The following is a 26,291-nucleotide window of genomic DNA, read 5'->3' as shown; positions in this document are numbered from 1 at the left end:
AGTGACCCCCGCCAGCTCCACAGGCACCTTGTGCTCTGAGTGTTAGGGGCAGGAGATAGCAGCACTGGGCTGATGTGACACCATCTTCCTCCCTCCCCTGCACCAGACCCCAGTGGTGAAGAAGCTGGGATATCTGCGTATACAAATTGGGAGGCTTAATCAGGATTTTTCTTCACTTTGATGCTGAAATTAAAGCTTTGAACAGGACAGCCTATCTGTCTTAGTTTCTCCATATTTTTTTGCTCCTTTTTTTTTTTTTTTCTGAACACACCAAGAGCTATTTTAAGCACAATGGGAACCCCAAGGGTGTGTGGATCTGATGAAATAATTGCTTGCCTCAGGTTCTTAAAAGCACAAGGCAACAAAGCACCTGAGCCATGTAATTACTCTTACAGCTGTAAACTGGGCCATATGTTACACCCATGTGAGCTTTTCCTGGAGGTGATGTTACTCCACAACTCAGCACCAAGTCCCTTCTCCCAGGACCCACAAGCAGCTATCCGTGCATCCCTCTGTGCTGGAGGGAGGAGGGACCATGAGCCACTGACCTAGGACCCCCGTTGTCTCGAGCCCCCCGAACCGCTGCATGGCAGTGATGGCCTTGGTGAGTTCCTCCTGCGTCTGCAGTTGTCCTGTGACAGGATCCGGAGGAGGCAGATACCCAAATTTCATCAGCCAGTCCTGTGAAACAAGGAGAAGGTGGCGGGGGCGGGATGAGGAAAGGAAAGGAAGGAAATATATACACAGGGAAAGGTGCTCAGAAGGTCCTGTCTGTTCTGCTTGGAAATCCTTTTCCCATTTACATGTTTATATCTGACTTCCCCATGGAATTGCGTGGTCCCTGCTAACAAATGGATGTGTCAGGATGGATCTGTACACATCACTTCAGTAATAGGATCCGGTGACCTTCACACATTCCAAGGGTGACATCTCATTTTCCCACCCAGCTGCAGACCATCTCTGATAGCGGCGGCAGCGCAGCCCCAGCCCGAGGGTTACACAGGCGCCTTTGATTCTCCCCTCAGACACTGGCAGCTCTTACTGGAAACTTGTTGCAGGGTGAGCACAGTGAGGGGAGGAAGACTACCCATGATGAGGGCCAGGCAATGTCATCTCCCTCAGGACATCACTCCAGTGGGACCCCACGGGGGTCCTGGGGAAGGTCCCTGGGTCTGATGGAGGAACCTCAGTGGCCTCCAGCCGAGGCTGCAGAGCAGCTAGGTTTTGTTTAACTGTGTCTCGATCGGGCCTCTCTGACCGTATGTGCTGGGCTTTAAACTTTCTGCTTACTGTGGCACTCGCAGGGAACAGGCCACAGCTTCCCATGAAAGGGGAGAGGTGGGGACCTTTCCTTCTCCCTGCCAGCGCAGGGAACACCTCCACGACCAAGTGCTTTGCAAGTCCACCCATGTCCCCCCACAAATTATGGTCCTTGTCATTTAAAAAAAAAACCCAAACAACAAAACAACCCATAAATGGATTAAAAAAAAAAAAAAAAACCACTGTAAGAAAATCCTGTTGATGATGGCAACAGGTTTCTCTACTGATTTATCCCCCTGAACAAATAATCCAAAGCTGAGTCATGCTCACCCCAGCAGCACCAGAAGTGCCAGAACTGGCTTATTGGTGAAGCTGCAACCTCAGTCATCCACAGCCCCCAACAGGGCCAACATTTATTTAATAAGAGACATAAATGGATTTTCTCCTTGTGCCCTCCTCTCCAGCATTTCCATATGCCCTGGTTTAACCATCTCCGCACCAGTTGCCTTAAAGCATTTAGAGCCAGGCACGGGTAATCTCTACCACCAGACAACAGTGGGGATCTGTGAGTAACCTGCATGGCCCTCTTTGCCAAAGCCTAAGCAAGCACATCCGCATGCCAGTGTCTCCCCTGCCACAAGCGCCTCATTAAACCCAAGACCACTATCTGATAGGAGTTTGTCTCTCAAAGGACAATACATTTTTATGAGGATCTTTCTATTCCTCTTTTCAGCCTAAAACTTATGAAAAAAAATTGCCATAAATCTCCTTCTTACAACTGCTTTTTAAATGTCTGGTGAATTATCTTTCTAAATCCTTTCTTACCTTCCTTCTCACTCCCTCCTCCCCTAACCTCAACAGAAGAATCAGCAAAGAATAATAATACCGCATGCAGGGAATGCCACAAACACCTATCCTCTCTTTTCTTTATCAGTATCAAAGAAACATTGATCTATTGAGACTTCTGAAGACTGATATTGATCTAGACTTCTACTGCGGTCAATATGCCACAAATTTATTGTAGTCAGATTAGTGCCAAAAGTCAGTACTTGTATATCGCTACAATCTGAATGTCTCATAACTTGGTGTCACCTGCAGTGGCCACTTTGAATGCCACAGCATCCCCAGCCCCTCTCTGGCAAGCCCAATTAAACAATTTCACACTTAGAGCTTTACGACAGATCTCCCCATGCTTGGCATGGCTCTCCACTGGGGAATGTGGCCTCCTGTGCTGGGTTCCTCACCAGCAATTCGGTTCCCTCTTCACCTTCCTTCACAGATGGTTATGTTAACAGGGTGGTGTGTTACTACAGGCAGACGAAGCAGCTCATATGACCATTTCTTGTTGCTTAATGCAGCTCCAGTAGCCACCACCTTGCCAGGAGTGTGTTAGCATCGTCGCAGCTTTCCCTTGCCGTCAGGCTGAAGGCCAGGCCAAGCGCTCTCTCCTCTTCTCCCTGCTCCTATTTGTCCCTTTGCATAGCAAAAACATTTGTGACAGAATTTAGAGACACAATTTGCCCTTGATTGTTTATGAGAAATCAGCTTTGGCACAGAGCTTGGCAGCCAGCCCATCAATTGCCAAGGATGGTGGGGTTTAATTTGGTTTCTTCCCTGGCCATGGAGACAGTGTCGTTTATTCTCTAATGACAGCGGAGCTGGTGCTGCGCCAGAGATGTACATAACTCAGCTTTTCTCAGGTCCTTCTGGAGATGGAGGTGGCAGCAAAAGGCTGGGAATAGCAGAGGCACAGTGAGGTCTAGCACAGGTCCTGCAGATCTTCTTTCTTAACCCAAAGGGACAGAAAGAGCACAAACACAACTGGACACCCCAGAGCAAATGGGGGGTCCCTAAAGAAAAGATGAACGGAACAGGAGGATATCACAAGCCCTTCACTTGATTCACCTTGCAAGCACTGATTTACCTGCATGTGATTTTTTATGTAGGCCATTATGTTTATCATGCCATTCTCATGTTCTCCATAATTTTACAGACCTCTGTGATATTCTCTCGTTCATCTCTTCCAGTATATGGGTTCTGGCCTGTTTCCTCTCTCCTCGTAAGCAAAGCTGATCCATAATATTGAACTTTCACATTCCACCCTCACTGTGGCAGAAAATTTCATTAGGGAAAATGCAGCTGGATTTGAAAATGCAAAACACCAGCAGGAATTGTCTGGCTAATTATCTGTGTGCCCTGTAAAAACTTTTCAGATATTTTCTTGTCCTTAATTAGGACAAAAGTTAAACTCATAAACTTCCATAAACAAAAAATATGAAAATATTTTCCACTGAGAGAACTTCAACACGTTCTGTCCTTATTTCCACATTTTTTTTTTAATAATAAAAGCTTTTTTTCCCAACTCTCATTAGCTTAAAATGTTTAAATGAAACAGTGATTTGAGCTGAATGATAAAATTCTTTGAACATATTTCTTGCCTGAGTTGGCATGATAAAAATTTTTCCTTAAAAATGTGCTGTGCTAAATGAATTGACCTAAGCCCATTAGAAGGTTTAGCTTCAGCAACTCCCTATTTTAAAGGAAAAAAAATTCTTTCACAAAAAAAATTCAGATTGAGCCAATGTCTGACCATCTTCATCTGTGAGATGAGCTGGGAATGAGTGTGGCTGCGCTACACAGCTCATGCCATGGCCTGGGGTATGCACCTTGGTCTGGGGCTCATGGGATACCAGCTCAGTTTTTGTGGCAATCACCTCATTGTGTCCCTGGTCCCCGGTTCCTCATCTATAAAATACTTGCAATAGACTTCCCTGGTTTCCCATCTATTGGTCCTGTCTGCTCACACTGGGAACTCCATTCTCAACCGTGGGGGGCTGCTGGACCAGACCCAGCCAACATATTTCACTGCCATGGCCAAAAGCTGACCCGCACGATGGAATCCTCTGGTTCTGGGGAAAGCTGGAGGGACCAAGCCCAGTCCATGATTAATTTTCTGATCCAGCTCCACCAACGAACAATACAGAATGAAAGGTTTCCCACTGTGTTCAAGTCCAGGGAAATAAAATAAAATAAATTAAAAAAAAAAAGAAAAAAAAAAGAAAAAAAAAGAAAATAGGAAGAGCTGCAAGCCTGGCAAAAGCATCGAAAGACACCCATCCATCTGCACCTCCCCTCCACTGCACCAGATAAACACAGCTGCCAGCGAGAGCCTTCACGCTGCTCAGCAGCACATACGTACCAATTAAAAACCACAGCTAGGATGTTTATTGGGAAAACACAATTGCTGCATGGGGCTGGAGACCCCACCCTGCCCCACAGGGGATGGCAGGACTCACGCCGTGTCCCGGGCAGCAGGGAAAAGCCATCACGACATGTTCACCTCTCAGGACCAAGGCACCAGGAACAGACAGTCCCCAGGTGATGCTCATGCCACATCCCCTGGGGTCTCATGGCACTAGCCATCCGCAACACAACTCAAGAAATGATGAAAAATTGGGGGGTGGGGGTGGGAGTTTTTCCCTCCCTGGTATCCCTACCATCTTTCAACAGTTTGATTTTACCCCTCCCATCCCACTGCAGGTGCTACTCCATAAAAGATGTCTTAAGGCAACTGCTTCAAAGCGGTTTTTCTTTGAAAAAAGACTGCGTTAGTGGTGATGCAGCAGCGCTGTTCCTCCATCGAGCGGCTCCGTGTGTGTCTTTGGAGACAGATCGCTCACTTGGTTGGCTAAAAATAAGCTACATTGTTTTTCTCGTCTGGGTTCCCACACTGCTGTGGCATAGCATAATGGGGAAAAGCCTACTTCTTGCCTTAAAAAATGGTAAACAGAATCTAAAACTGCAGAATTTATTTTCTTTTTTTTTTTTTTTTAATTATTATTTTGGAGAAGGCACAAAGTTAGGAAAAATGCTAATTAAGTCCTCTTCTCCCCTGTAAACAAGCCCTGCCTCAATTTTGGAATTTTTTTTGCTCCTTAACCCACTTGAATGGAATACCAGGAAGCAATGCTGCTGTGGCAGCAGCCAGGGACTGGAGCCTTCTAGGGCCAAGTGATGACCCAGAGCAAAGCACTGGCCCCAGCAGCAGTGAAGCCTCTGGTATCACTTATGCAGAGCAAATTTTCAGATTAAAATGGCAATTTCATTTCTTTCATCTACCTACTTCCTTTGTATCAATACCCTTTTTGTCCTAGAACCTACTTACCTGCTTCATTTTAAAATAGATGGAGATATTGTCCCTCTTTTATGGAAGATTTATGAGCTCTGTAGGTTTGCTTTTACAAATATTAATATTATATAAGCTGATGAGCTTATTCAACTGCTACAGGCAAAAAGACAACACAGCAAGTTTTCTTCCTGATGATTCTTTTTAAGGGTCGTAGGTTGGCATTTACAAGATGACAAACTAGTTCAGGATAACAAGGAGAGGATAAACAGGGTGAACAGCAAAACAGAAATCAGGATAAGCAGAAAAACTCTACCTAAGCCAGTCCCACGCTTCTGCCTGCTCTTGTATTATTATAATGACAATGTTTCTAAAGCTTAGCCCCAAAAAATCAGGGTCTTTTTCCTTTTCCTTGATGTTGCATAAACATACGGGGGGAAAAAACAGCCTTAATCCTTCAGCGTTTGTAACACTCACTTTGCTCAGGGATGTAGATAGTTACTGTCATTTTACCTGACACATTGCCCAGCGAAGAGCAGAGCTTTGCCACCAGACCCTGGCTCCTCTGCAGATTCCTAGACTGGACCCTGAGCTTTGCACTAGCATCCTGGATTCCCAGACTGGCTCCATCTCCATCCCATCAACACCGGAGGAGGAAACTGGCTTTAAATTCATGCTCCCATTGACAGGGGTGCAAGCAGCACCCACAACGCTCTGCCTAGGGGCTATCAGTTGTGACACCCCCGGGCACCAGCGTTGCTCCAGATGCCTCTTTGCAGCGGGGAGCCGAGCTCACCGTGACTCGCAACACACCTCCAGAGCCTCTCTGGATGTGCAACATGCACAGAGAGGACGCTGGTACAGCCTACTTTCCAAATGTTCAGGGTAGTCCTAGGCTTGAGCAGAAGCATGTTTTTTCACTCAAAAGATCCCTTTCATTAGTATTCCTCGAAATGCTTTACCAAATTGCACCTTTGCCCATTAATCAAGCTACACGTTGCTTTTATTGGTTTAAAAAGGCTCCTGTCATGGCTGAGAGCTTAAACCCTTACCCTGACCTGAATCTGACCCTTGGCTTTCTGGTGGGGGCAGCCCCAGTGAGGTCCCTCCCCCCTGTGCCCAATGTCCCTGGCTGCAGCAGGAGCACAAACCACCCCAGAGCTCATCTTCACCACTCATCTTCTGCTGTCCACACCAGGTAACCACAGAGAAATGGGCTTTGTTTTTGTAGGGTCACCCAGCGGGGAGAGGACTTTGAAAGCTCCCTTTTCTGCTGGAAGTCCCTTTATACCCTGGGTGCAGTCATGCTTTGCACACACAGGGAAGGAAAATCCAAAACCACTATTCAACAAAATTAATGACCCAGATTACTAAAATAAAGCTACAACTCAAACATCCAGAACTAATTTCCAAATTACACTTCACTTTATCTCTGCAGCTAACATTAAATAGGGTGGAAACTTTTAAAATTAAAAAAAAAAAAAAAACAGAAAAACAAAAATTAAAAAATTACCACCACCACAAGCTAGATTAAAGGGAAATTGCTTTTGGCTGTTCGAATTTTTCTACCAAGTTTTCGAAGGTTTACAGTATTAACATTTTTACAGCCACTTTCCTGAGATCAAACGACCCCAGGAACAACACCCATTAATTAGAGCAACACATATGGTGCTGCAGTACTCCGAGGAGCGCGCTCCTGCAATGTAACGGCCTCCGGGCCACGCAAAGCCAATAATCTCCTTCCAAAGGTTGCCACGCACCTCTCTAATGAGCTGTCGCACACACGTAATCAGCTGATTAATTCATTAGGAGAAAAAACTGCAGTTTGGATTACAACCAGGATTTTGGTTGATGCCACCGCTGAACTGCAGGACCGGTTTCATTAGCTCACGCCGGAGGAGTCGCTTGAATCCAAACAGCTATTTAATTTGAGCAAATGCTGTGCACAGAATCCAGCGTAGAAGTTAATGCAGCTGCTAATGATTTCCCCTCCCTCCCCCTTGCTTCAAATGTTTGATTAGGTTAACAACAGCGGCGTTGCAAAAGGCCACAACCTACAAGTCCTCAAGACAGCGGGTCCTTTGGCAAGGGACAGCTCACACTACTCTATGACATTAGACCTGGGACATCCAGGTCACTAAAGATCCAGGTGGCCAGAGCACCTCTGCTCCGGCACGGCTCACTTCCCAGCCAGTGACTGGATGCCAACTTGGCTGCCTGCAGGTCTTGTTGGACGTGACCAGGTCTTGCCTGTAGCCTCACCACTCGTCTGCAGGGCTCTGCTCGTGTTACCGCTCTCCTGGGCGCCGGGGGGTGTCATCCTCCACCGGGGAAGGTGGCCACAGAAGAAGGCTGTTGTGGTTTGGAAGCAAATTTCATCCACTCCGCAGTAGATGTTACACAAGGTGTAAGCGTCTCTTTGGTTGAATGGATACAGAGAGCCTTCCCAGAAACACAGAGTTAATCAAGAGGAGATGTAAAAGCAAAAGGAAATTCTCTGCAGACTGCAGAAACAGCCTTCTCAACCTCTTTGAACTGAAGATCAAAGAATCAATTCCCACCCATAGAAGGCAGGCAGAACAATGCAGAACAATGTTTACTACAGTTGGTTTAGGTTTCTTTTCAGAGTAAGAAAAAGTGACAAAACATATAAACAAGGTACAGTTTATTCTGTATTTTCAACATAAACGTGTATTTTTCTTGGTGGAGATTTAATACAAGCGGGCTTTAGGGACGCCTTCCATCACTGGAGGTTTTTCAGCAGATCCTGAAAATTTCCACTTGAAGGCAATGAACGATACAAAAAAAAAAAAAAAAAAATGTGTGTAATTGAAACTCCACATGACCATCAAAAAGGAGTTTCAACGGGAATAGTGTTTTGTTTTTAAATCAGCCTAGTTTTGCATAATGTTGCCTGTCGCAGGGAAGCATCCTTTGTCATGAATGTGTTATTTAGGAAGAAAAAGAAGAAAGTCCTAGAGTATAATAGTCTGTTGAACTGTGATGGGAAGTTAGGTAAATGAGGAAATTAGCATTCTTTTATCTTGCTACAAAAATAGCTCTAAACCATGTAACTCATTGCTTAGCATGGTTTATGAAAATAACCCTGCTCCTATTGTGTGGGTGTAGTTGAAGACTGTTTGCAGTGGGTGCAGGAGGCTCTCCCCGGCAGCACCGTGGCCTGGTGACGGATGCCACCGGCCGCATCTGTGCTGAACAACAAACTTGGGACTTTGGCTCTCCCTGAATACCCCCAGCCCTGCTCACTACAGAGGAAACTGCCAGTGCTTGCATTAAAATAAAAATGCAATGAGTTCTAGTCCTCTGGTGGGCCCAGAGGCCAATAACATCACTGGGAGGATCTAAACACCCCCAACACTCTATTCCATTGAGAAGCACAAGAAGTAATTACCATTGCAGCATATGGCACATAAATACCGGCAGCAGAGTTTGATGTGCTTTAAAAACCACTTTAGAGCATCTGTGCTGCTGGTACCCGGCCTGTGCCCGGCTTAGTCCGCATCCTGCAGCGTGGTGGCTGTTGGGTTCATTCACAGGCTCGCTCCGGCTCCATTTACACAGGACAGAGCAGAGTACAGCCTTGACCCATGAGCCCCGATAGGATGGACAGTGGCTAAGCAGGGTAGAGCAAAAAACCCAGCTCCAGTGTGAGAGATTGAGCAGCTGGAATCCATGAGACCTACCACCCACCGCTCTTGAAGCAGCTGCAGATGATGACCTGCAGTGTTCCCAGCTCATACAAACCCCAGGATAGGCGTTTCTTCTGGATGCCTCTGTGCTGGAGCTCGGCAGCCAGCAGGCACCCAGAGCCAGGGAGCATGTCCTCCCGGCACCCCGCTTCTCCACCAGCATCACCCCCTAGTGTGTTCTGAGGACACCTGCAGGTATGATTGGGTCAAATCTAACCTCAGATTTTGTGTGACAGGGTTAAATTAAACATCACCAGATACATTTCTTACAGCATATGTAAGCCCAGGAGAACTCTCCTCCCCGTGTACCCGGCTGCTGTCCACACGTAGCCAGGGAAGAGGTTTCCCTGCTCAACACAGCACAATAAATCATGGTGAGAGGTTGCCTCATCCCTGAAGTCACATCCTCTCTGTATGAAGAAAAATCAGAGCCAAGACTTTGTGAATTCAGGGTTTTCTGGGCACAGGACACAGGAATGTCTGTGGTTTCCTGGATGATTTTGCACAAGGCTCACCGGAGTCCAAAGCTGCCGGGGGGCTGCTGTGAGCAGAGCCAGCTGGACAGTGCTCCTCAGGAAACATCTGCTAGAAATGGACCGAGGGAATAGAGCACGCCTTGACACTCCTCTCCCCACACTCCTCCACCTTGTCTTATCCAGAACAGCAGGAGGGTGGGCAGGGAGGGCACCTGCTACTCCTCGCCCAAGAGGAATCCTGTGTCTGGAGGCTCCCTGAGTCCTCTACACCACAGGAGCTGGGACACCTGCCCCGCACACAGCAGGAGGTTCTGCAAGATGGGCTCTCTGGGGGTTTGGTTCATCTCAGCACACAGATGTTAGGACATTCAATTACAATCTCCCAGCCTCCTGAGTATCCGACACGGGGCTGTTGACATCACCCAAGCAGACTGTGCAGAGAACTTCCAAACATTCCCGTCTTCCAGCTGGATTGGGACCAAGATGAGCAAGAAAATGATGAATTCGTTTAGAAGTAGTACAAATTGCTCGTTACCAAAGTGAGAATAAGCAGCAAGGCTCTCCTAGGGGGTGACTTTAGAGGTCCTGGCTTTGCTTAATGAGCCTGTCCATCTCATTGGACCCGAACAGCACGTTTGCTCATCGTACGTAGGGAAAGTCAATGATGCATTGAGAACACAATGGTGTTAATCTATATTCTCTCCTAGTCTCACCGAGATGAGCTCCTACTCTTTTGGTTTCAGTCATTAAACAAACCACTTCTGGTAGCTAACTGAACGGACTGCTATACATCAAAACAAATCTCTTGCTAAGTCCATTTATTGGATCTTTTATTAGGGCAGTGTCTTCTCCAGGATGGGCTCCAGACCTGACTTTCTCTCTGCAGCACAACCAGTAACACCAGAGTTTGCCCTGGCCCGTCCATGTCCTCATTCACAGCTCTCAGTCTCCATCCCAGGCTTGAGCTGACCCTGCATCATGGCTTAACTGTTTCCCCATTTACAACAGCCAACAACATTTTACCTTGGTAAATCAGCTCAGCTGCACATATCCACTCATTAGCTCAGAGATCGTGGCTTCCTTCCTCCCCCTTGTAGCATCACACTTCCTGCCAGCTAGGTAGACTTGGTTTTCAAGATAACCTCAGGACACAGACTGCCTGTTTAAATATGCTCACAGCGTGGCTCAATATCCCTTTTCAAGAGACTGAAGAAATTCTCTAGTCCTCCACAAACTGGGAATTCAAACACAGTTATCACAGTGCTCTGTGATAGGACTGGTCCACAGGCTGCTAACAACAGCTGCAGTTCCTGTATTTACCTCAGCAGCTTTTAGATAGGGTCTGAGCTGCATCCTCCCATTTGGTTTTTAGTAATGAAAATCTTGTAATGTTAAGAAATCCATAAATCAGAATCTGTGCTGGGGTGTGAAATAAAGCATCCATTTGGGAGAGAATTAAGCCCCACTTATGTCTCCTGTCCCTGGATCTATGTGACTACAGGAACAACACATTTGCTACCTGGTTGGCTTTGATGCTTCCCCCAATCTCTTTAAAACAGCAGTATTACAATGAGCTTTTCTTGTTGACAGGCTCTTTCTATTAGCTGTACAAGTGTCCTGAACAATTATTGATGCTGTGGGCAACTGGCGAACAGAAAAAAAAGGAGCCGTCTGCTCACCAGCAAGGCTATTAAATCAAAGGAAGCAATAATATCACAGTTCTCAGGTGACCAGCCCTCAGGTGCAAACACCAGGAACTCTGCAGAAGTACTTCAGGAGCACCCCACAGGCTGTATAAGCTGGGAGAAATTACCCACGACACAGTGTCAAATGAAAGAAAAAAGAAAAAAAAAGGAAAGAGCCCTGCATCACCACAAAGTGTTGGACAATTTGCAAAACATGACAGAGTTTCTTTAATTATTAAAACAAATTAACTGAAATTAATAATTTAACCTGATCTGACTAGTCCAGGGCATTTTCCTGCAGCTACCAGGATAACTCTGCTTTCAGTGACAACTGCTGTTAATCATGACCTGGGACCAAAGCAGTTTTGCAAAAAACAATCAGAACAAAGCAGAAACCAAACAAAATCACAGATTATACTCCTCCCCAGAGGGATGCAAGTTATACGGCACCTGATTCTGGCAAACGAGCTGAACCATGCAACGCAGAACTTGATTTTACCAGTACTTCCCCAGTGCCAAATGCTAATTTAAATAATAATAAAGCTGCATGTCTATACACACTGTTATCTCTTCAGGCATTGCAAGCCATACCAAATTATGCAGCACAACTTGTGTATGTCCCAGAACACTGCGGCTGGGCAAAAAGCAGTGACTCGCTCCTGCCCGAGAGCGAGAGCCAAGGCCGTGGTGCCCAAGCCTTTCTGCTGCCGAGCACCCGCGCATCCGTCCAGCCGTGCACAGCTGACATCCCCTCCTGCAAACCGCCCCGCCGCTCCCGGCTCTCCTCCCCAGGAACAGCGAGTACCCCTGGCCCCTGCTGCTCTGCCATATCAAAAGATGGGCTGAGAGCAGCGTTTTTGCAATGTTTTATCCAACAGAAACATGGGTACAGGCTACGGTTTGTGCATGTACTACCAGTTTTGTTTGCCTTTGCTCACCTGCTCCCAGCTGCTTCCAGGCTTTGCCCTGGGCCGGTTGTGCACAGCGTCATCCTAGTCAAGTGGAAGCTGATGGGATATTGGAAAAGTAGGGTTTTTTTTTCCTCCTTGCTAAGAGACAGGTTGCTGTTTGTAACACAGCTCTTTCCTGCTGCTGGCAGGGAGAATTGCCTTTCCTGCCCTGCCAGGACTGCAGCTCTCCAGGGGAGATACTCAGCGCTCCCTCCTGAGCCCGTACGCGGTTGGGGCTATGTAAGGCATCAGAAGCCAGCACACAACTGTTCTTGCTCACGTGGCACGGTAGAAGGGAAAATTCATACATCCAGAAGATGCACCCCTTTTACTCCATGGCTGCTATCAGGACCATTTTCATAGCACAGGAGCCTCACACAGGTCCCGTTTACCAATGGGGAAACTGAGGCAGGGGCAGCAAAGGGAGGTGAGTACTGGGTCACCCTCGGCAGCACACAGCCACGCTTTGCAGACAGTGGTGTGAGGGGTTTTTGGCTGCTGTCCCCGCACTACCCGTCCCTGGGACATGGAGACCCTGCAGATGGAAGGATGAGAGGACTGTCATCAAGGTCCTACCCAGGTCGCTCAGAGGAAAATGAGATCCAAACCCCACATCTCACTTGCAGTAATGAAAACTTCTGTCTCTCCAACACTCATCACATCATAGCTTTGGAAACATCCCCAGAAGGTCCCACCAGATTTGGTGTATTTTACAACAGGGGGCCGGCCAGTTGGATCCAAACCGAACCAAGACTGGAAGTGTCTCTGGTTGAAATATTACCAACAAATTGCCCATTTGTAAAGTCTTCCATTTTGCCCAAATCTTCCAGTTTTCCAGACCCTTAGCTGAGCTGCTTAGAGCAGCTCAGGACCATGTATTGAAAGGGAGAGGGAAGCCGTGTGCCAGCTATGGGCTGTACCAAGGGCACTTCATTAAGCACAGATATTTTGGGTGCTCAGGATCATCTCTAGGCTCCTACAAGTGAGGCTGAAGCCAGGGGGCTTCAGGGAGATGCCAGAGGAAGGGGCTCCTCATTCTGCACAGTGTCCCCCCAAAACTGAGGCTTGGCAGGCAGAGGCCAGGCTTGGCTGAGCATGATCTGTGGACAACCATGTCCCTAATTAGGAGTCCTCATTCCCAGCTCTGACCAGGAACAGCAAGAAGCATTGGAAGTGCCTGCTGTGACTGATGGTCCTGGCCGCGGCAGCATGGCAGTCATTCGGTCAGAGGCAATGCTTTATGCACAGGCTGCAGATAATAAATAATATTGGGGTGGCTTTTAATGTTCCCTGGAATGGTACAAAGTGGGGGTGGTGGTGTGACTCATGTCTATTTGAAAGGACAGAGAAGTGGGTATCCATGTGCCGAAGGACAGACTGTCCTGATGTACCCCCACAGAGCTTCAAATAACCCCTTTAGGAGGCTGGTCCCCTGGGGACACCGGCACCCCTGGGGTGCCTGCTGGGCACCCTAACCCCAGGTTTCTGCCTCTGGCTCAGAGCCACATGCCCATGGCCACAGGATCACCTCGCTGCCTCCGTCTTCTCATCAACCTGCAGACCTCAAAACCCTGCACTATTTTTCATGTGGAGTGGAGTCCAGCAGCACCCCAAAACCGTTAGGCAGGGACAGGTCTTTTAGCAACTCAATGGCCATCTGCATGATCACAGCTGTGCACAGCGCCTCAGATCCAACCCTGGTCTTAATTACAACAGCATCTCTTTGCTCACTGCGGTCCTGATCGCACCAATGTGGGATGTGCAAATTAAAGTCAGTGCCTGCAATTTTACACATCAAAAGCCACTCCCCTTCCCAGCACGGCTGGCAACAGGCACATTTATGCAAGGATCATCTCTCCCCCACTGGGCAGCAAATGATGAAATAAAAAGATTATAAAACTTACATATTTGAAAAAGCTCTAATGGGAAAATATCCCCAATCTTCTGTGGCCTCTCTATGGTGTTGACACAGTCTGACACAGCTGGAGGCATCCTTCACCTTTCTACGTGTAAACAGCCAGATTTTATATACCTATTAGGTCTATTTGCAGTGCAGACAGATATTGAGATTAAGGGGTTTCAGCTTCCCAGCCATATACCCCATGCTGAGACCCAGGCAGAAGGATCCCATCTAACTGCTCCAGCTACTGCTGGTCGCCTTAACCCTCAGCCACACTCCCCTGCCCTCGAGGCTTGGTTTGCTTCTTGCACTGTAACCCCTATAGCATAAGAAATAAAGGAAGATGGACGTTTTCATCTTGCTAAAGCTTTACTGAAAGTATGTTTTCCCCTCTGTGAGTGTTGTGGGTGTTGATGGTGATGGCAGGATGAGGCTGATGGCTCCTGTTATGGGCAGCCACTGCTCTGTGTCATGAGATTTATGCAAAAATTCATCCTCTGGCCCCTTCCTGAGACCTATTCCAGCAGGAACGTTGCAGACTAACTTTTGATACTGATCAAACTCATTAAATGGAGAGGTTTCACATTCCTACATAAGCAGAATATGAAATGCAGAGAAACTCCTGGAACAGACCATCCTGAACAGCAGAGCTGAAATCCATCTGGTAAATTGGATACATTTAATCAGACCAGGTTTGTTTTGCCTTTTTTTTTTTTTTTTTTTCCTTAAGGCCCATATATTTTGACTCCTTCAGTTTCCTGACACAAGCTCTGTCAACACATTTGATTGAAAATGTCAAAGTGACCATCTGTATCATGTCATGAGCAGAATCGCTCTCCTTGCAGCACCAGGACAGCACTTCATCAGGAGCAGAGACATGCCCCGGCATGCTGAGAGGACTGCTGTTCTCTTTGGCCATCTTTCTCTCTCTCTCTCTCTCGCTATATATATATATATATATATATATATCAAGTACCATTTGTTAACTATATGGAAGCCAACCATCCAAGCCTGCTGCCTCTTGCCCCAAATACCATGAGAACAATCTCATCTCCTGCTGAACTTTGTGCAGAAAGGTAATCAGCATCATCCTGCAACTGCAGAGTCTATAAGTAGTGCTGGTTGGACTAGACAAACTTTAGCCAATTTACCCACACATCTATTTTCAAAGCTCACAAAGCTGGGCAATACCTCAGAAGGAGCCAAACATCCTCCCATGAGGATGAGGAGCTACACATGGCCACAGCTGCAGCACCCTGGAGCTCAATGGACTTGGACTAGTGATGCTACAACAGACACCGTTATGGAGGATGGCCAACAAAGCCTGCCAGGAAGGTTGAAGAAGCTAGGACATGTATGTCCTTGAAGGGACTCAGGCAAAGCACCAGGTTCTGCTGACTGCTTTGCTTAAGGTTTTGCCTTGACCACACAATCAGCTTGTTCAGAAATGCAGGTGATAAGATTTTTTTGTTTTTATGAAAACAAACAAACAAACAAAGCAGGGTGAATCCTTGTTCCTCTTTATCAACACGTCAATTCTTCCTGCTTTGCTTGACAAAGTAAGAATGCTGCTGTGCTCAAATGGCAGCGAATACATGAGAGCTATAAAAATATCAGTAAATAAGCGTTATTCCCTCACACACAAGGAACAAGACAATTTGACCTTTTCAGACACCTGCAGCTTTCTACAGCTCCAGCCCTGCATTTTAGAAGATGTTTAGGCTACATCTAACCCACAGAATGCGAAGATAACAGAGAGCTTTGAAACAGCTTTAAGCAAGTTAGATGCTGAGACCTGTCTAGCTGCAATAATAAACTGGCTTTGTTTTGTTCAGTTTTTTTTTTTTTTTTTCTTCTTCCCCTACATGTCACAGCCACTGGTGCAGACATCATCTTTTATTTTCTTCCATAGCAAGGACGCAGACATCTCAGTGCAGGCAGATCTGCTGCTGCTGTGCAATTAACCCACTTTAGCAGACAGCTGTCCCTGAGCGAAACCACAGCAGCAGCCGCAGAGGTGGGACACAGCCCCTTCCTCAAAGGGATGGGACTTCCAAAGCATAATTAGGCCAATTTCAGTGATCAAGCTATTAAACTGAGTTAATCTTGTTCTTGGTCAAATAACCAAAGAAATCAAAATGTAAACCCCTAAGTTAATGCAAATTTAAGCATTCACATTGATTGACCATCACATACTTATGTCATTGCTTAATCTAGCAGCACCAAAATTAACATTCTTCTAGTAATGGCACAAATAATAGTCCTCACTGCCTTTCAGTGAGCAATAGCATCCCTGGCTCCAAGACTGCTCTCCTGCAGGGGTGCAGAGGCCACACGCAGACAGGCACAGCCAGTCCTTACCCCAAAGAAATCTTCTCATGTCAGTAAGAGAAATGACAAAAGGGAAACAGGAAGGAGGAGGAGGTGCAGGCTGAAGGTCACACCATGGGGAGCACAAGTCCCCCATGTCCCAGGAAGATGCCCTGGCCACCAAATCTCAATGCCTCTCAGCAATTACTCATAACAGCTTTATATTATACATTATTGTCTAGCCTCAGGTTAAAAATAAAACAATGTTTTTGTTGAAAATATTTATTTATTTATTTATTTTTATTTGTTAGCTTTTGGGAAGTTCTTGCAACCAATGGAGCATTTCTGGGGAGGCGGCACAGCAGCGATGCTGTCAGCTGGCTCCTTGCCAGTACACATCAGGCCATAATGGTTAACGAACCCCCTGCAGCCCTTCTTTTGCTCCCTTTTCTGTATTTAACACTGTCATTCATAAAGCCCTTGGGAAAAGCAATGGGTTTTCATGTGAGCACCCTGTGAATTTTCAGCAAGAAACCAGGTTTCTGTGAACAGGGCTGAAGCCAAGCACCTGTGTTTAATGAGGTTATGTCAAAGCTTGCTGTGTGGGAAGAGTGAGGGGTTTGCAAGAACCTTTCCTTTTTCCTTTCTCTCCTTTATTTCCTTAAATTAATGCCTTTTATCATCTTTTTCCTCTCATTTCTGCTTTGAAAACGAGCCTTTAGTGTGGCTTGGTGACTGTAAGCACAGAAACTGAGGCACGCGGGGCTCCCTGAGGATCCCCAAATAAAAGCATTCATGCTCAACAACAAAATGAAGCTCTGGGGTAGGAAAGTCAATCAGGTTTTGCCACTAAGGGCAGCGTTTCCTGATTCCCCAGAGACATAGGGACATCAGAACCAGCTCAAGGAGACAAACACCAGCCCGGCCCAACGGGGAGAGGAACAAAGCCAGCGGAGAACTTCCCCGCACATCTCTTGGAGGTGCCGAAGCACAACGTGATGCCTGGACCACAGCACTGCTGCCTGCTCACTCCCAGCCACTGTCTTTTATTTCCTTGCTACTCCAGGCTCTGTCACCCTGCAGTGAGGGGGAAAGCCTGGCTGCTGGGCTGGGATCAGGTCTGGGCTCAAGCCGGGAATCCCTCAGAGCCATTCCTGTCTTGACAGGGTAGTGCTGCACCACAGAAACACGAGGGAAGGTCCACACAACCGTGCCACGGACAGCAAATGAATTTATCATCATCAGCTATGTTGCTATTAATGCAGAGCAGTAGCAGGGTGCTTAGAAGTATTACTTGCTGTTGCAAAGTCAGGCAGTGCATGTCTCCCCTTGCACATACAATTAAAACTAAAAAGGGCGTCTGCTGTATTTTCCGCTTCTCCTTCCCCACCTGGATTAGTCCTGCCCTGGGTGGCACAAGGCTCCTCCGCTAACCAGGTACAGTAGGAGCAAAACAAACACAGGAGAAGAAACAAGTGACCTGCTGCAAGAGTAAAGTGATTCCACAGCAGCCAAAACCAGACGTCAGTGCCCCTTCCACTGCTCTTAGACAGACAAGCTGGAGAGGGGGGCTTTGTAGGCCGCACAAGTTTCTTATCGCACGTTGCAGGCTGGACAAAAGTTTCTCATCATACCCAAGGACACAGAGTACATATTATTGTACATACAAATGTTTCTCATCAAATACAAGGACAGATTGGATGCATCAGCTAGGTCAGCTTGTTCTTCAAATTGTCAGCAATTGTTGGTAAGGAACTTCTAATCAGGACCTACTGCCCTTGAAGAAGAGAAACATCCTGGAACCTAGAGGCTTGTTAAAAATTGTTTACTGAGAACCAGTTTAATTAGAGATTAGAGTGTTCTTTGGAGGAATTATTCTCATTATAACAGTAAAAAATACACCCACTCCTTCTGAGACCCCTGCCTGAATAAAGACCCTTACCCTTGGAGCTTGCGTAGAAGATTAAAAACACACTGTAACTTTAAATTGAAGTGAGCATGTTACTAACCAATGAGGAATAGAAGTAATAAGTAACTAACCAATGGTCATCATAGTAATTACGTAATCATGTAATTTGAAGTGTATAAATATTTTGAATTTCCTTTGTGTGGTGTGCTAGCTTTGTGGAACTACCCCCTAGCACCCATTCTTGCGCAACTATGGAATAAACTGGTATCTCGGCTCTGTGTGTGAGACTGTCTTTTACACACCAGGTAACAAACACTGAGGGCCAACAGCTTCACCCTGCCCATAACTGATCTCAGTCATCCCAACACTTAATTTTGATCTGTCTCTTCCTGCTTTAATACAAAGACCTCCCTCGGCTTTGGCCAATCTATTCATCAGGCTGGGCTTTCAAAGCAATAAAAGATGATGTCCAAAGTCCATCTTGTAGACAAGGGAAGAAATCTTGCAGACAGGACTCCCCACAAGTCAGGACAGCATTGTTATGTATATATTCAGTGAATTAATGCCTTTTAGCTAAGCTAGTAAGATTTGAATCTTTTCCAACCCATAGGCTCATGGTTTTACTAAGCAGCAAGTATTGATTTTAAAAAAGCCAAGATAATTTTATGACCATCAGGAATATTTCAAGCTATACAAAGCCAGATAATAGCAGGGGGGGGTGGGGAAAAAAGAAAGAAAGAAATCAAATCAGTTCATATATATCAGGCCTTAATTACTAACTGACAACAGCCAGGATGGAATGTTTCCCTTCAGAAGCAGCATTTCTTACATTGTTAGAGACAGGACTGGCAAGAGCCAACAGCACATTTGCCCTTCACAGGACAGGCTTAGAGATGGAGCAGCGAGAGCTGTGCTCCCACCAGCGCACAGGGACCCTGCCCGGCCCCACCCAATGTCCTTCTCCATCAAGCCAACCCTCCTCTCGACCACTGGGCTGATACATATGATGCACAAGCATCCCGGATAGAAAGGCAAGTTTCTCTCCCCTAACCACCCAAATAAAGAGGGAAAGCCACCAGCACAGAGTTTACGTCAGAGCTCCAGAGGAAAGTGGGGAGAAAACGTGATGTGAAAACATACAGGAGATGGTTTCTTTGTGACCAGCTTGGAAAAAAAAAATTAAAATTGTTAATTAATAGAGTGGAAAGGCTAAAGAATCAAACAGGAGCCCAAATATATCAGATTAATTCAGCTTGCTGGACAGGCAGGAAGGAGCACTGCAGCCAGCGCGGATGGAGCTGGAAGGCAGCAGCCAGGCGCTCCTCACCACCCATCCCTGCAGAGGGGCAGCTGAAAAACAAGTTCTTGTTGCAGGGAAGATGGTAAAAACTAGAAGACTCTATTCTTGTCTTAATTCCATGGCTATAAAGTACCTTTCTCTGGAAGGCCAGCACTGAGTGCAATCTGGCACTTCCACTACTGTGAATCTGATCTCATTTTGCTCAGTTTGCCACTTCATGGACTGGCAGGTTCTGGGAGGAATGGGGCAGGCAAAGGAAGGATGAAATCTCAGCTCCTCTGAAACTGGGTCAAGACTCCCACAGCTCAAAAAGAGCCAGAATTTCTCCCCCACATCTGATCATCCAAGCAAGGAGGTCTGGGAAGTCTTTTTCCTCCTCCGCTACCCATCACCCCAGCAAGACCCAGCAACAGCTTGTACCCAGTGGGAGTGAAACATGTCAGCAAAAGGCATCCTCTGATAGATGGATGGAGAGGGAGGAACAGAAGAAAATCTGTTCAGATTGCTCTGACACAATTTAATCTGACTAAAAGCCACGACCACAAAGGCAGCAGCAGGCAGATGCCCATAGTAACCCCAGCCCACCAGGGCCCATTTTTAATGGGCTTTTTGTTCACTCTGTGTTTGAGTATGTAGTACAACAAAATGGCATACAATAAAGAGAATTAAAGCAGCTTCCCCGATCTTATCCCAGCACAGATAAAACAGCTTGGAGACCTGCTCTGTGGGGTACTGGGGTGGGCAGGCTCTACCAAGTCACCCCCCAAAGCCTGGCATGTAGAACAGCAGCGTGCAAGGTGGGTTGGGAAATGCAAGAGGGAAAGAAGAAGGCATTGCACACCTTGATAAAGAACATCATGGACTACTTGGTAAGAGAAGGCAAGTGTCAGAGCAGACACTTGCAAGAGCAGAAATAAGACAGACCCTGAAGAAGATCTGTCTAAATAGAAAATTGCAGCAGTGGGCTGCGTTACAGGGATTTCTAAAGCAAAGGCGGGTTCAAGAAGGAACCAGGGCTGAGAGAAGCCTCACCCCCATAGATGCTGCAAAGGCTGTGTAAGCATGGTCCACCAGCTCCTGCTGCCCCCAGACCCCCCAGATCTGCAGCAGGCACGTTGCAAGAGGCGGGTGGCTTCCCCACAGTGTGCTGTGCCAGCCAGGAGCATCGCTCAGGCAGATATTCCCCCCACCAGCAATGCCCCATGTGCAGAATCTGCACCCCCACCTGTCTTGCCAAGCAGTCCAGAGTGATGCTGCCCACAAAACCATTGCGATTCCACCCAGGGGTTTGGTACTAATAAACAGGCTTGCCTGCTTTTGCGCCCACTGCATCTATCCTCCTGCCTGTGCCCAAAGCATTGGGGATGAACCCTGACATCTTGAGCAAACCAACATGAAAGCATTTCCAACAATAAATCCACCACCCCACAGCAAACCAAAATTATTAGGAGAAAGAAAGCAAGATCTTTGGGTAAGAAAATTTTAGCCAAACAACTATAAACAGAGTAAATTCAAGATGTACTTGACCTGGACAGTGAGAAAAATCATCTCAGCGTGCTGCTCCTGCCTCCCTTTGCTACTGGGGGTTCCTCTAGGTCCCCATGCACAGCCCCAGTGAGCAGGGCTGAACATCCCCCTGGCCAGTGTGGGCAGGGACCCAGGCACATACCAGGCAGCTCCTCGCCATCCTGACACCAGGGACATGAGGACAGCAGACGCAAAGCCAAAATCCTCTGCCTCTTGGGCAGATGAAGCCGGGGGAATAAGAGATGGTGTGTAAGCAGGGAGTAGCCGTGGAAGGGAGCCTCCCCTGGAGATAGAAAGCATAAGTGCATTTTAATGTTACATAAGGTTGGACTTTACAGCAAGTCTCCTTTTGAAATGGATCTTGTAAGGAAAGGTTAAAGAAGCTTAAATCATTCTCTCTGAACTCAGAGGCTCAGAAGTGACATCTTTCATGCTGCTTAAGGCAGTGGAAGCTGGAAGTGCAGCCTCACACAAGATCTGGTTGCTGTGGGGTCTTCAGGCTTCAAGGGAAAACAAAAAGTTTGCAGGAGATTATATTTCTTTTCATTTGCGCACTTACCACAGCGTGGGATCCAGCTGGGACTAGCTAGAGAAGTGATGAAAATCACTTGTTTTTAAAGAGCTAGCTGAGTATGCCATTATTCAAGCTAATTTCGTGGGTTTTTTTGACCAGAAGCCTCCAGGACATCCCAGGAGAAAACAAAGCAAGGTCCTCAGACACTGCCCTTTCTTGTCCCCTGGGTTAGAGGGACCGAGCAGATCCAACATGGCCAGACACTCCCTGGACCTCTCTACCCAAGCAAGCCACGATCCCTCATCCAGCACCCCTCACAGGAGACCTGCCCCACAGTATCAGGATATTGTGTTTCCATCACAGATGTAGAATGCTCCGGGTGAGCATTTAAGGAGTTTTTGGTCCAGCTTCTCTCAACAGCCACCTCCCTCCCTGCCCATCAGCACGCCCTACTCTACATTCCTGCAAGGAGAGCTTCTTATCCTAAGGGAAGCATTCCCAGTCCGGCCTATTGCGGTACCGTGCCAAAAAATAGATTAGTTAATAGACAAGGAAGAAATATTTACTGCTTCTCATAAGGGGATGTATGAAACTCCCCCAGCACACCCTCAGAAGTCTGCAAGCACCATGAAACCTGGAACCAGGAATACACTAATGAAGAGATACGATAAAAAATTATGAAGCAGTTTTAAGACTTTGCCTTTATGTCTTGTCATATGATGCCCCGTTCTCCAAGCCCAGAAATCAGGGGAGAAGTGAGGAGGTAGGATCACTGTCCCCAAGGGACTGGCCAGGGCCTGGCTCCAGGCAGCTCTGTGGCATCTTTAGCGAGAGCATGAGGCAAACTCAACCTGGGGGAGGCTTCAGGGGCTGATTACTCAGCCTAATAAGCTAGTTGAGATGCTGAAGCAGCTACATAAAAAACATATAGTTATGCATCATTTTAATTATGCATATAATGGCTTTATCTTTTTGTTACCTTATTTCATTATTGAAAACCTTTATTTCACATATACATTTTAATTTTCAAATCCAGCCACCAACAAAACTCTTATAAATAATTTAATACACAACAAGGCACCAGTTCCTCCAAAAGCAGCAATCCTGGAATGAGGCTACTGGAAATACTCTCAGCATCTGACACTTTAATGTCATACCAGAGCCCCCCAAAGGTAACAATATATGACTCCTCCAAGCTACACATGCTCATTTAGGAGCTGTAGCAGAGGAGCTTGTATGAGAAGAGCATCTCTTGGTGATCATCAATATACAAGAAGAGATCTTTGGCATACACCAAAGCAGGAGAGACTGCCAGTGAGTTTGCAACACCAGCTTGAAAGCTGTACAGAGAGAAAGAAAAGAAACTTTCAGCTGTACAGTCCTCTCTGCCCTGGAGACCCATAGCCAGCTACACAAATTGGGCTGGACAAAAACATTCCCCTACCAATGTCTTTTGGCACCACAACACGAAATTTAGGATGGAGAAGAGTCATTACAGCATGTCAAACCATGCAGAATAATGAAGAAGGTCTTGAGCACTGACAGCAGCTGCTGAGCACCAGCATCCCTGCAAAATAAACCCAGTAGAGCCAAAGCAAGACCCCCACCTCCCAGCTGCACCAGGAGGAAACAGTACTAGTTATCCTAGTCCACAACCAGCATTTGCTTAATAAATAGATTTTTCTAATGTTGTTTGTCAGCTTGTCTAGTTAGCCAAGATATGCAACACAACACCTTAACTTTCCATGTTCCTGCCTCCTTTTTTCCTTCCAATAAAATTAAATTAAAGTCAAATCCACCTGTGCAATCTCTACCCCTGTGGAACTAACACTTTCACCACAGGCATCCACACAGCCAGACTTTTACATTTCTTCATTGCATTTATTCCCCCTGTGAAGCTGTAGCAAAAACATATAGGTTAAAACAAAAGATACCTGAAGAGGGAAGTGTAGTCTCATTCTCTTGCTCACTCTCTCTCACTCTCTCTTTTGATCCTGCTATAGTGAGCATTTGTGTCTAAGATCCCATGAGGTCAGTGGGAAATAAGCAGGTACTTAAATTTTAGGCATGTGAATAAATTAATCATTATTGAAGAGAATACACATGTGCATATTTTACTGATTGCTGAATCAGTGCTTTTAAGCTATCAAATTGGATCAGCCTGATTGCCATCACAGAGTACCCTTTTGCTTCCTCACCAGAGGCAAGAATTCCTTAAACTGATTATTTTTTGCATTACTCAGTGGAAGGAGAGAGATACAGGGAGCTCCCCTGAGCCCCAGCATCCACAAACCCTTCCCACTGGGCACCTGTGCTACATCTTCAGCTCAGGTAAGGGGAAGATGTAAGAGTAGCTGCTAAGGATACAATTCTGTTGGCTTGCAAAGGGGAGCTGAGTGCATCTGCGTGCTGTGGGATTACGCCCTGGTTTCGCTACTTTTGCATGTGCTATGTAGAAGGCAGCGTGGGCACCGTGCATGCCTTCTGCTCAACAGTAAAATGGGAAATTAGGACATATTCTGAGATAACATCAGATTTTGCCAGTAGTGCTAATGAAACCACATCTGACATTAAACTGATAGTGATTTTGGGTACTGACAACAGTCTAAATTGGTGCAACAACACAGTAGCAAAACATCTGCAGCTGATGGTGTCAAATGAGGAGCACGCAGCACTTCATCTGCAGGATCACCTGGATAATGAGTTTCCTCCAAATCCCTCCCACAGGCAATCCCAGAACGTTTGCTGATGTCAGTAAGGGGGTGCTCTGAATCTCCCCCAGGCACTGCCTGCGCCAGCCTGCTCCGTGAAGGGCCTGATCCGGCCTCACGCAGGCAGGCTCCTGCTTCAAAGTGCTGCGGGCAGGGCTGGGCAGGCTCTGCCCCCACCTGCTTGCTCCTTCCCACCCCCATTCCCAAAAACTGAAGGGTCGGCCACTCGCCAAGCACATCTCAAACCATGGCCCCTCTCCCTCCAGCCCTGTTTATGCACAACTACAAGGTGTTGCTGCAGTCTGAATTAACTCCCACTTTTGAAGCCCTCCGAGATCATCGGACGAAGGTCCCTCAGCCGTGGCACATGTCACCCTCCACTCGCCCCATGCTTTCATCTGGCTTGGGAGGGCTGGGATGCTCCTGGGAGCAAACAGCCTTTGCAAAGGGACTTTATCTTTGCTGGCAGGAAACCTTGAAGGTTCAGAAAGCAGCAAGGGAAATTTGTGCTGTCAAAATCAAAGCCGCAGTAATTAAACAGGAGCTTCCTCTGTCCCCGGGAGGTGGTTGGTAAAGCAGTATTTGTTAGTGGGGACACGAGGTTATGTCCTACATGAGGGACAGCACGTGCAGAAGGCAAAAACACATCCTGCTCCACGGCATGCTGCACCAACCCCACGGCTGGGGGCAGATCTGCGGCAGGGTCACCGGGCTGCTGAGCCACATCCCACTCCCACGCACAAGTGCATCCCGATGGTGGTGAGACACTGGCCCAGGGTGCCCAGAGCAGCTGTGGCTGCCCCCTCCCTGGAAGGGTTCAAGGCCAGGTTGGACGGGGCTGGGAGCAACCTGGGCTGGAGGAAGGGGTCCCTGCCCGTGGCAGGGGGGTGGTACTGGATGGTCTTGAAGGTCCCTTCCAACCCAAACTGTTCCACGATTCTATGATTCTATGACCCTCGCCCTGCTGTTCCAAGTTCATCATCATCCTGCAACTCAAAACTTATCCTTTATTTATTCAAAACTAAGAAAATCTTCCAGAAAGTGGCAGGGGGGGAAAGGCAGCTTCTAAAGCACTTCCAAGTCTGATGTGCAAAGCAGCATCGATCCGGGCTGTGTGCAGCCCTGGGAATGGCCAGCCACTGCCTTTCCTGACACCCAAGAGCCTTTTCCATTGATTCACCTCTGTGGCTGACATCCGCTCTCCATATTTCTATTTGTTCCAGTGATGGGTTGCCAAGGTGTCAAAGTCAAATCATTTGAATTTCTCACCAAGTGAAAGATACTCAAGGTTCAAAATTACACCTTGACCCAGTTGGGTCATTTTGCAGCAATTATCACCAATTTCTACAGTGGAAAATTGTAAGAGTTCAGAGGAGAAGAAAAAAAAATTGCTTGTCCTTTCTTCACCTTGCATACAAATGAAAAACAAAAGTGATCTTCTTGCTCTTGACATAACCATGCTTTAAAGAGCTTCACAAACATCTATTTCCTCATTTGAGCTCACACAGAAGACATATTATCTCTTTTAAATATGCTTTCTCCTTGGCGGTGTGCAGCCTATACCCTATCTTTAACATTTGAAGAAGCTGCCAAGTGGTTATTTGCAAAACTGACGTTAGGAGATGGATATAATCTATTTTAAACCTCGGCAAAATTGGCCAATTTCATGAGATTTTAACATACGGCTGAATTAATCAAGTCACACAGATTATGAAATGTGAAACGCAGCCCCCCTAGCTCTCCACCCACATGGGAGTGATTTGGAAAAATCCCAGCCATCTCATGGCACAGTGAGGAGAGAAAAAAATAATAATAAAGGGAATGGTTTCCAACACACAAGAGCTTCCCAAGAGGCGATGATCTCCCTAGCAGAGTGTCTCTGTCTTGCAAGACTTCTACCTCGACTCGCCTTT

The 26,291-nt window shown here is 46.8% G+C and overlaps 1 protein-coding gene across 1 annotated transcript in view; it reads right to left on the bottom strand.

Annotated features, from left to right (window-relative positions):
- The window catches only part of MMP17 (matrix metallopeptidase 17), a 68,293-nt gene that overhangs the window by 24,184 nt on the left and 17,818 nt on the right, over positions 1–26,291 (bottom strand). Inside the window, exon 2 of the mRNA XM_033008324.2 lies at positions 549–681. Within this exon, the coding sequence (XP_032864215.2) occupies positions 549–681 (133 nt within the window). The remainder of the gene's footprint in view (positions 1–548; positions 682–26,291) is intronic.

The sequence above is a fragment of the Tyto alba genome, unplaced genomic scaffold, assembly GCF_018691265.1.
Source record: "Tyto alba isolate M040663 unplaced genomic scaffold, T.alba_DEE_v4.0 Super-Scaffold_44, whole genome shotgun sequence".
NCBI classification, from domain to species: domain Eukaryota; kingdom Metazoa; phylum Chordata; class Aves; order Strigiformes; family Tytonidae; genus Tyto; species Tyto alba.
Note: the sequence above shows the minus strand (reverse complement) of the source record. Positions and strands in the feature narration are given on the sequence as shown.